General features: G+C 54.1%; 1 protein-coding gene across 2 annotated transcripts in view; it reads left to right on the top strand.

Annotated features, from left to right (window-relative positions):
* The first annotated feature begins 8,573 nt into the window (after window positions 1–8,573).
* LOC130141742 (opioid-binding protein/cell adhesion molecule homolog) overlaps window positions 8,574–10,760 on the top strand; it is a 305,372-nt gene continuing 303,185 nt past the window's right edge. For both annotated transcript variants that reach the window (XM_056322896.1, XM_056322894.1), the window contains exon 1: window positions 8,574–8,819. In XM_056322896.1, the coding sequence (XP_056178871.1) occupies window positions 8,759–8,819 (61 nt within the window). In that variant the 5' untranslated portion in view covers window positions 8,574–8,758. The remainder of the gene's footprint in view (window positions 8,820–10,760) is intronic.

Below are 10,760 nucleotides of genomic sequence, written 5' to 3'. Positions count from 1 at the left end.
TAAAATTACAGTATCTCAAAATTGGCCGGGCTCGGTGCAATATATAACATAACAGATGGTACTACATGATGCCTCTGAAATATCTGTGCAATAGCATTTTAAGAAACTGATATAACTGATCAGGCAGCATATGGAAAATACTTTCTGTGCTGCATGAGGGTGCAGTGCCCCCTCTCCCAGCACCTGCTCTCCCTCCTCGAGTTCGGGGTGCAATGTGGCAATGAGCATCTCCTGTCTTCAATGGAGATGTCCTCATCATGCTCCTGAGGCCGGGCAGCCCCTGCAGCTGGGTGATCACCATTTGAGCATGATTTAAAAAACAAGAAAGAAAAAGAACGGAAACAAAGCGGTTTTCATCCAGGAGCAGAGTGGAAACATGGTGGTTTGGCAGCTTCTCCGCAGCCTCCTGGTTGAGAGGAGGGACCACGTCCCTCATCCCCTGGGCACAAGTGATGGGTCTCCAGCTGTTGTCTGCCCTCAGCCCCCTGAGCTCCCCGGTTCATCCAATTTCTGATGCACCTTGTGCAGTCACTTTGCCGGTGCCATCTGTGGGCTGCTTCTCACCTCATGCACATCTAAATCCTCTCCGGCGAATTTGCTGTTCCCTGCCCTGCTTGCTGGCCTGCTGCCTGTCCTCCTGGCCTTATATGTTGGTTGACCCCTCTGTCTAACAGAGAGGACAATATTTCCCCTCCGCCAGGCTCAGCTCATATTCTAAAAGGTGCTTCGGGGTCATGGGATGAAAGGCTCCTTGCTGTTTCTGCAATGAGTCAAAGTTGAGCTAAGAATAGATCTATAAACAAGACAGCAGGGAAGGTTTCCTAGCAGAGCCTCTCGGGACCCTGGGAATATGCCATTGCTGGAGTCGTTTGCAAAGAAGACGTGGACCCTGCTGAGCCTTGGGTTTGCGGGGTGCCTGGCTTTGCAAGGCGGGGGGTGGCTCCGGGCAAATCCCCTCCTAACGTGCAGGTTGGTTTTGATCCCCAAGGAGAAGGTGTTGGGGCTGGACAATACGGAGCCTAGTGAGGAGAGGGGGCTCTGCGTCTCACCGTGGCCGCAGGAGTGGTGCTGTGGTGGGTGATGCTGCAGCAAGCAGCTGGTGGGGGCCTTGTTGGGATTGGGACGGATGAAGCCAAACCCTTCTCCCAGAGAACCATCTCCCGCTGCTTGCCTTGGTAGAGGAGCGAGGGCTAGGGCGAGCTGCACGGCTGGGTTTTGTGCCGGCACGTGAAATGCTCTGGCAGGAGGCACTACGCTTGGTTGCTACCCACGCTCCTGCAGGGAGGTATTTAGAGCTGTCAGTCTAGCGTGCTGTCTGTCTGTCCACCCACCTACATATCTATACAAATCCAGGGTATATTAAATGTCTGTGAGAGCCCTGGACACGCTGAGCCTTGCTGCTGAGACGCGGGCTCCTGATGCAGCGATGTCCTGTGTCCACACGTCCAGGTCGAGAGAGTTGGGATCAGAGTCTGAACGATGCAGCTTGGTCCCCATTTCTGGAGTGATTTGCACAAAAGCCAAAAGTGGGAATCTTGCAGAAAACTGACTTCCCTCCTTTGTCTTTCCCGACTTTGTCCTCTCTGTTATCTCAATGGCTTTCTGCTTGCTGCCGTGTTGCTCTTTAATCTGGAGCCCTCTGTTCTTACCTGAGCTACAGAGGCTTGACGACGAAAGCCACTGAACTCGGAGCAAAATGAAAGGGAGCAAAGCTTAAGAAAATGTTTTCTTTCTCTCTCATTCTTTAAAGAAAAAGAAAAAAAAAAAAAAGTAAGAGAAAACCCAAACCCCAGAAGCACACAGCCGGTGAGCGATGCCTGATTATCCTTGAACCATCTCCTGCTTATGGATCAGGATGCATCGTTTCTGCCCTGTTTGCTTTTCTTCCCCCAACCCCCCCGCCCCGCTCCGCTCTTTCCCTGACGTTCAGTCATTTTGATCAAAGCTAAGCAAACAAAAGTCTCCTTTCTCAACCTGTCGATGATGGGAGAAGGGAATCCTGCCCTGGTGCTGGCGAGCGTGTGTTCAGAGCTGATGGGATGGGCGAGCCTGGGGCGGTGGGGTGCGTGGAGATGGGGGGTGGTACAGAAGGAGCTTGATGTCTGCGTGGAGATAATGTTTTGTACACAACGACAGGGGATAATTACTATGATCAAAGATTTGTGTGAGGGTATCTTGTGTTTCACCGCTCTGGAGTGGGCCCATCCTCCTGACAGCTGAGGAGGGGAGCAAACCCCATCGCCAGCTTTTCCCACCATCCTCCTTCCCACGAGGATTTCTCCTGGGAGATGGGGTGCTCTGCGGGCTGGGCATTTTGGAGGAGGATGACTGGGAGCATGTGGGTGTGCAGTGGGGCCAGGCTCTTCTCAGGGGTGCCCAGAGAGGGCAAGAGGTAACGGGCACAAATTAAAGGACAAGAAACTCTTTTCAAATGGAAGGAAGAAAAAGCTTTCTTATGGTAAGGGTGCTCAAGCACTGGAAAAGGTTGCCCAGGGACCTTGTGGGGTTCCTGGCCCCATGGTGCTGCTGCGTTCGCCGCTGCTCATAGCGCATCTTTGGAGGTACCTCATCCAGCACGCGGCTGGTAATGATTCTTGACGGGAATTAGTACCCTGTCCATCTGGCCCTGTTCTGCCTTCTAACAAGAGGAGATAAGTGCACTTAACAATACACCAGCTCTTGTTCAGGCCCCTTCTTCCCAAGCCAGAATCAATAGCAGACCTCTCCAGCTTTTAGAGACTTAGATCCCATCTTTTCATCTCTCTCTCACTCATTTTTCCCAAGCAGCACAAGCTTGATTTTTCTTTTTTTTTTTTTTTTTTCTTCACACTGCGGAAATTTTCGCATTCTACCTTTCATCTGAACCCACTCACCGTTCACCCAGCTAGGGCTGCAGCTTGCACACCAGATAAGAAACTCTACCGCAACTGGGTTCCCCAGTCCCCATCTCCATCTTGCTCCCGGTTATGAGCTCTCCCGCAGCCACCTTTATCTTCAAAGAGCTTTACAAACACTAATTAATCCTCCCAGCACCCTGCTGCGGTAGGCGAGGGAGAGTTCACCTTCACCCACTGGTGCCGGTGCCCCTCTCCCGTGCCATGGGGTTTCTCTCCTTGGGGCATCCCTGCTTGCTGGGTTTGCTTGCTCTAGTTTTGAGGAGTGGGATGCTCTCCCCCAGGCAGGGCTAGCGGGACGGTTTGGTGTCTGTGTCACCACGGCTGGGACCTGCATGAAAGGAGCATGACACCAGGTTAATGCTTTTAGGAGCTTCAAGAGGTGAGCAGTGCTGCTGGCTGCATCTCCTCTTGAGCACCAGCCTGCTTCTCCCTTTGCTTTTGCTGCTCATTTAGTTGCTTTGTCCAGCTTAATTGTCCTCGGTTTGCCTTCACCATGGGGCTGGATGCGTGCCGCTCGCCCAGCCTGGAGTAACTCACCGTGTTTGTGTTTGCCCTTGGCCAGGGCTGTAGGAGTGAAGAAGCGCTGGGGGAGGGTGATACATCTGCAGGATGTACACGCACCTGGGGGGCAGTTGGTGAAGTCCCTACAGTCTGTAGGATGCTCAGCCGGATCCTCACGCCCGCCATGGCCTGTGTGGGGATCTGGGGTGGCTGATGCTGGGCTCGCAGGGCTGCGTGGGAAGGTAGAGCTGGGGGAGCAGAGTGGTGCTGGGGCAGGCAGCTCGTGCTGCTGTTGCCTGCATCTTCTGTTTCTTGCTGGAGTAGCTTTGAGTTCAGAGAGGCTTTTTTTTTTTTAAAAAAAAAAAGCTACTTTTTTTTTTTCCTTTTCCTTGCATGAAATGCAAATCAATAGATGTTGTATTCACATTCTAACAAGATGTCAAGGAGAAAAGGGTAGCCTTTCATTCAGGCAGAGACACAAACACAGGCAGGCAGAGGAGGGGATAGAGGCACCAGTTCCAGACCGGGTGGGCATTGTGGCCTGGGCAGGCCAGGGGGAGCAGGAGGGCCGAAAGCCCCAGCCACGCAGGTTTTTGGCTACTTTCTCCTTCTCCAAAGCATCCTGCATCCCTTCCTCTTTCCCCAGAGCCTCCTGCATCCCTTCCTCTTTCCCCAGAGCTTCCTGCATCCCTTCCTCTTTCCCCAGAGCTTCCTGCATCCCTTCCTCTTTCCCCAGAGCCTCCTGCATCCCTTCCTCTTTCCCCAGAGCCTCCTGCATCCCTTCCTCTTTCCCCAGAGCCTCCTGCATCCCTTCCTCTTTCCCCAGAGCTTCCTGCATCCCTTCCTCTTTCCCCAGAGCTTCCTGCATCCCTTCCTCTTTCCCCAGAGCTTCCTGCATCCCTTCCTCTTTCCCCAGAGCTTCCTGCATCCCTTCCTCTTTCCCCAGAGCTTCCTGCATCCCTTCCTCTTTCCCCAGAGCTTCCTGCATCCCTTCCTCTTTCCCCAGAGCCTTCTGCATCCCTTCCTCTTTCCCCAGAGCCTCCTGCATCCCTTCCTCTTTCCCCAGAGCCTCCTGCATCCCTTCCTCTTTCCCCAGAGCTTCCTGCATCCCTTCCTCTTTCCCCAGAGCTTCCTGCATCCCTTCCTCTTTCCCCAGAGCTTCCTGCACCCCTTCCTCTTTCCCCAGAGCTTCCTGCACCCCTTCCTCTTTCCCCAGAGCCTCCTGCACCCCTTCCTCTTTCCCCAGAGCCTCCTGCACCCCTTCCTCTTTCCCCAGAGCTTCCTGCATCCCTTCCTCTTTCCCCAGAGCCTCCTGCACCCCTTCCTCTTTCCCCAGAGCCTCCTGCACCCCTTCCTCTTTCCCCAGAGCCTCCTGCACCCCTTCCTCTTTCCCCAGAGCCTCCTGCATCCCTTCCTCTTTCCCCAGAGCCTCCTGCACCCCTTCCTCTTTCCCCAGAGCCTCCTGCACCCCGTCCTCTTTCCCCAGAGCCTCCTGCACCCCGTCCTCTTTCCCCAGAGCCTCCTGCACCCCGTCCTCTTTCCCCAGAGCCTCCTGCACCCCGTCCTCTTTCCCCAGAGCCTCCTGCACCCCTTTCTCCCCACCCCACTGCTCCTGCTTCCCACCCACAGCCCTGGAGAGAGCAGAAACTCAGCGAGGGAGCACTCAGGGCAGGGGAGCAGAGGTGCAGAGGAGCTGGGAATTCCTTTGAGTTGGGTTGGGAATGGTGATCCATGAGGCTGGGGTTGGGAAGGAGAAGTGGGCAGGAGACAGCGGAGAGGATGGTGGCCTGAGGACCTGGTGGTTGTGGGGCTTATGGCCGTGCAGACTTGGGCTGTGCTCCACTGAGGGGCCTGGGCTGCATTCGGCAGCAGGGATGGACCCGGTGGAGGCTGGTACCCGGGTCCTGGGCACGGCACTGGAGCATCTGTGAACCCTGTGCTCCTGCTTTTGGGGTGCTCTGCCCCCCTCTTCCCGGCCCTGCACGGAGAAGGCGAGGGAGTCTCTGCTTTATCAAAAATTTCAGTGTTACTTACCCCAGAGTCTAGGTTGGTCCCAGATATGAATATGCATTGAGACAGCTTGGGGGAAAAAAAAATCCTCTGAAAAATACACACACAAATGATGTTTAAATGTGCCCAGTGGACCATAATATCTCCTCACAGATCAGGTGCTGCCTGTCAAATCTAAATATGCATTTAGATCCCCTGCTTGATACCACAAAGCAAACCACCCCAAATATCCCAGAAAAGTTCCACCACCTAAATACATATTTATACATTATTTATTTTTTTTTTAATTGTATCTTGGAAATCAAACAAATGAAACAGGCCAGCGCCCTGTTCAGTCCTGGAGAGCTAGTGAGCAGTGATAGATTTGTTTGCCTGATCCAAGCGCATTTGTTTCCCATTTTGCAGATGGGAAAGCAAAGGTATCGCTGTGCTGAAGGTCTGGTCCAAGGTCATCCTCCGAGCCGCGCTCGGTAATTTGGGTGCCACCTAATTGTCCGAAATCGATGCAAGGAGAGCAGTTAAGCATGTGCTGGATTTGGGTAATAGTCATTGCCAGGTTGGGGTGGGGGGGAAGCATACGGGAGAAATGTGGTGGGAGGAAAAAAAAGTAAGAATGTGTTGTTTTGAAATTTGCCCAAATATAGCTTTTCAGCCCAGGGTTTGAAAGCAGAGCAACATGTTTGTTCTGAGCCCATCAAACATCTCTGTTAATTAGAAATGATTTCTTTGTTCATTTCCTTTAGTTCCTTGAGGATAACAATATTTCTTTTCGCCTTGGGCGGATTCAGAGCGCGCTGTGTGGGTTTCGGAGAGTGAGCCACAGCCAGAGGGTTCAGCTGAGCCCTGACACAGCGCGGTCCCCTCCGGGGACAGATATCCCTGTCCTGGGCTGTCTGTGTAGTTCCAGGACGATGCCTTGCAGCCCTGGGAAATCCCAAATGCCTCCTCGCAGCTGGTTTCCCAGAACACTTGTGAAGCAAAGGATAAATTTCCTTGACGTTGGCTGTTTGGGTGTCAAAGGGAAATTCAGGACAGAAATATCGCCATCCCTGTCTCAAGCTGAGCGAGACACTAGGCTCATTGGTTTTTTACTCAGCGCAATGATTTAGCTCTTTCAGAGGTCAAGGTTATTGCGAACAGCATAGCTTTACTCCTAGGAAAAGAGAAAAGTCCCTGGGCGCGTTTTCTTTGGCGTGCTCCTAAAGCCACGAGAGATGGGTTGCCTTCAGCAGATAATGTGAGAATACAGTTGAGTTAAAAGCTTTTAAAAACTTGTGGTTTATTCACGTAGAGTAGGAAATGTAATCGAGATTAATGGCTAAAAGCCAGAGAAAGTTTGCCTTGATGGTGTGTGCTTGGCTCCCACCCCTCGCCGGGGGAGGGTACCCCCTCGAGAGCATGATGGATACAGCACTGTGCGCTGAAAGCATCATTCCTGCTCCTTCTGGTGCTGCTTCGTATGAAAATAATGCGAGGTAAGAGGTGTGTGCACGGAGGGGGATGCGGTTGCCGTCTCTGTGATTAGTCTGTGTCGAGCTGCAACAAGTGGGTGGGAGAAACATGGGGAAGACAGGCAGCAGGGGAGGAAATTATTAGGGTTTTGTTGGCTGGGATTGGATGCGAGGTGTTTGGTAGCAGATAGGAGCTGGAGGGCCCCGGCACCAGCTCTGTAGCAGCTTGGGGGAATTAATGTTTGCAGCCGGGTGTTTGCAGATGCGTCGTCCTTCCAGGAATCATGCATGCCTGATGTGGAGCATCTCTTTTTCCAGACACTCTCTGAGACGATGAATTTAATGCAAAGAAGAGTCTCGAGGGAGGAAAGTCCAGGGAACTGATGTGTCCTGGGGGACCAGGGATGGCAAGAGGATGCCCCAGCAGATGAGCACAGAGCCTAAGGCGAGAAGCAGGATGAAACCCTGGGATGGGAGGTGGGGGGGTGGAAGAGTTTGTGACCTCTGGTACCAAAATGCTGCAGTGGTTTGAGAGCTGGTCATCCAAAGTATTGGTCTAAAAGTACTCTTGGACCGGTCTGGAACACAAAAAGAGACCTTTAGCCCTGAGTTAGAGGGGAAAGAGATTGTTATGAGTAAAACTAAACATCTTAATTTTTCTTTAAGCATTAAAAAATGCTTACCATCTATTTTTAACAAAGTTGCAATTAATGTGAAATAAGAAACATTTTTTTTTGTTTAGAAAAATATCAAAAATACGCACTATTTCTTTTGAAAACTTCTCTTTGCAGCCTTTTTATTGGCAGTTCAGCAAACTCAGGCACTAGCTGGCAAACACTTTGAGCTGGGGGTGGCTGTAGGAGGGTGGACGTGGCAGGGGCAGCAGGTGGAGAGGCAGGAGGCAGCAGCTGCTGCCATGTGCTGGGGATGCTTTGGGCTTGGCAGGGGCATGGGAAGGTGGCAAGGCAGGTCTGGGGAAAGCAGGGCTTGGGGGCAAGCTGTGGCAGCCTGGAAAGGGAGGATTGCTTTAGAGAGCCTGAGGAAACACTCCTTGGCCTCGGTGGGAATGGGATGGTATCGAGCAGCGGGTCTGCAGGAGCAGCTACCTGGGCTCAGCGTCCTTTTGGGGCTCTGTGAGCCCGCTGAAGGGGAAAAAATACAGCTCTAGTTGGGATGCACAGAGAAGATTGTTTCTCGGTTTCAGAGATTTTGTGCGAAAAACACCCACTCATGCTAAAAAGCTTGGATTACCCGCTGGTTTGCCTCTCTTGGCAGTAGGCAGAGCTGCCGGTGGCTTCCCGGGGAGGGGGGTAGAGCCCACAGAGGGGCAGGGGTGAGCCAAGGGGCTGAAGCCTGGGGCTGCCCACCCCCCTGCCCCCCGTCAGCTCCAGTTTAGGGACAAAAAATTTCTGAGCCCCTTTGCAGGCAGCTGGTGCACGAGGAGTCAGTGGGACGGTGCCCACCTCTGTGCCAGGCTGCTCCCTCCGTCCCGGGTCCTGCTGGCAGCCGGTGCTGGCAGGGATGCTCAGGGGGTCAATGCCCGCATTTAACTCCCTGGTTGCAGAAGGAGACCCGCAGAAGAGCAAGTGTGCGTGTGTCAGTCAGCATCTTGAACCAATGGGTGCCTGGTAGGAGGTCTACTTTCCCCCGTGCACGCACTGAGCCTGGTGTTCCTTCTGCTAGTTGTGTGTGTGTGTGTGTGCGCGCGTGTGCAAGGAAAAATCGGAGACGCTGACTGCCTGCTCCCGTTTCTCTCCCCCTCTCTCTAGCTCACTAACTCAGTCTCCCTCCCTCTGCAAACATTGGATTTAAACCTGCTCAGAATTCAACGCAGACGAAAGCAGCGGCGGCAGCAGCAAGCAGCAAGCAAATCAGCCGCTAGTCTACTGCAGCTTCAAGATGTACCATCCTGCCTGCTGGATCATCTTCACGGCCACAACTGCTCTGCTCTTCATCCCAGGTAGTGCAAAAAAGCTTTTTCTCCAGGGCATCGGGAGGGTATCGGCTGGCAGGGTGGGAAAGCCGAGCAGTGTGCGTGCATGGGGGACCTGGACTTCATGCACATTGCGCACGAACGCACAGATGCAGGCAGGCAGCGAGTTGCTCTGCAGCAGGGAATTGCCAAGTGCTCCCAGCGAGTGGGGTTCACACAGCCGTGCCCGTCCCCCGTGGCAGGGCTGGCCCCCCGGGGAGGCACCCAGCCGCAGGCACCCGAGGCGCTGGCACCTGTGGTGGGGGCTGGTGGGGGTTGCACGGCAGCCCCCAGGCTGGGCAGAGTCTGTCCCCCCAGGCAGCCTCTGGCTGTAAATGATGTGGGCACGGAGCTTTTTCCCCTTCAAAGTTGGGCACCTCCTGTGCCCTCCCTCTCTCCTGAGCTGTCATGCTATTCCCTGTGCTCCCCCTCACCCCTCCTTCCCCCGATTCCTTGCCAGGCAAACTCGGGTGCCTGCCCCTCACTCCCTTTTGCGAAGTGAAAACGAACCCCCCGACCCGGGGGGGGGGACGACACGGACGACCGCATCTGGCTGCGGCAAAGGTGCTGCAACCTCCATGAGCCGAGCAGGTGGCCCCCGAAGTGTGGGTTGGCCTCATCCCCGTGGCTTGGGGGAGATGCTGGGTTTGGATCCAGCGCTGGCTCTGTGCTGGTGCTCCGCGGGTGGGTCGTGGTGGGGCAGCGAGCGCAGCCCTGCACTGCATCCGTAGGGAGGGAGCGATGGGGGCGGACAGCGGAGCTGCACGCGGAGGGGGGAAAGTCGTCGGCATTTTTTTTCATGATGATGTGCACTTTTAGCAGCTGAAAAGATTATGGTCCCTGTGCAAGCAGATGGGGACTGAGTGTCAAGGCTCAGATCCGATCTTAACCCAACATGTGTTTTTCGTGACTGTCAGCGAGAATTATGTTGGACTCAGGAGGGCTGGGAAAAGGCACGGCTATAATTTCTGCAGCTTTCCATGGTTTAGTTACAGTGCTTTGCTGTGCAGGGCTGGGATGTGTGGGAAGAGGATGAGGCTGGCGGGGGGGAGGTTAGCTGTGTCACAGCTGGAAAACAGCTCGTTCCACAGCTGTGATGAACACGAGGGGACTTGGGCTAAAACTTGCTTGTGGAGACCCATGCCGTGGGACACCCACATCCCGGGGTCCTGTGGCAGAGCCGTGCCGCGCTGCAGCCCGAGCGGCCGGCAGGTACAAGAGCCCTGGCAGGGGACTGGGTACCACTGATGCTCCGTGGGATTATTGCAGGGGGATGCGATGTGTGTTAGCCCTGGGGGGGCAGCGCATCAGTGGAAGACCTCTGACAGCGATGCCACCAGCAATGCCTTAAAGCAAAATGGTGCACCTGTGGTTTAGCACGTGAGCACGAGAAGGATGGCACGGCTGTGTGAGCTGCCCGACTTTGCTGAATGCAAGGGTTTTTTTATTGAAAATACTGTCTTGAGCAAGGTGAGGTGGGTGTGCCTGGCACGGGGGCAGCTTGCCTCACCAACACTGTGCCAAGCAGAGCGTTGGCTCTTTCACTCTCTTGCTAGATGAGGTTCCTCTGGGTTGAAATTGCAAAGAAATGGAGGCAAGGCAGCCGTGCAGGTCAGATGGGAGGATTGTGACACTTGATGGGCTGTCATCAAGGTGTCCTTAAGCTGCAGGAGCTGGCAGAGACCAGAGCGTTTGTGGTTTGCTGGTGCCCTGCTGCGGTTTCCTTGAGATGTGGCTGGTTGGCCCCAGGCCTGGGCTAGCTCTGACATCTGTGTGTGCCAGGGAGGGAAAAGGCCCGTGCATTTAAGCCCCCAGTAACTCGGTAGAGGTTTTTTGATCCGTACGTATGTGGTTGTAGCTTTCCCTTCTTATTTCTATTAAGCACCAATATCTGCTTTGGCTTTGAATGTCCCCTGAGCCAAACCAGCC

The sequence above is a fragment of the Falco biarmicus genome, chromosome 20 (assembly GCF_023638135.1).
Source record: "Falco biarmicus isolate bFalBia1 chromosome 20, bFalBia1.pri, whole genome shotgun sequence".
NCBI lineage: Eukaryota > Metazoa > Chordata > Aves > Falconiformes > Falconidae > Falco > Falco biarmicus.
This window is presented reverse-complemented; position numbering and strand designations above follow the sequence as displayed.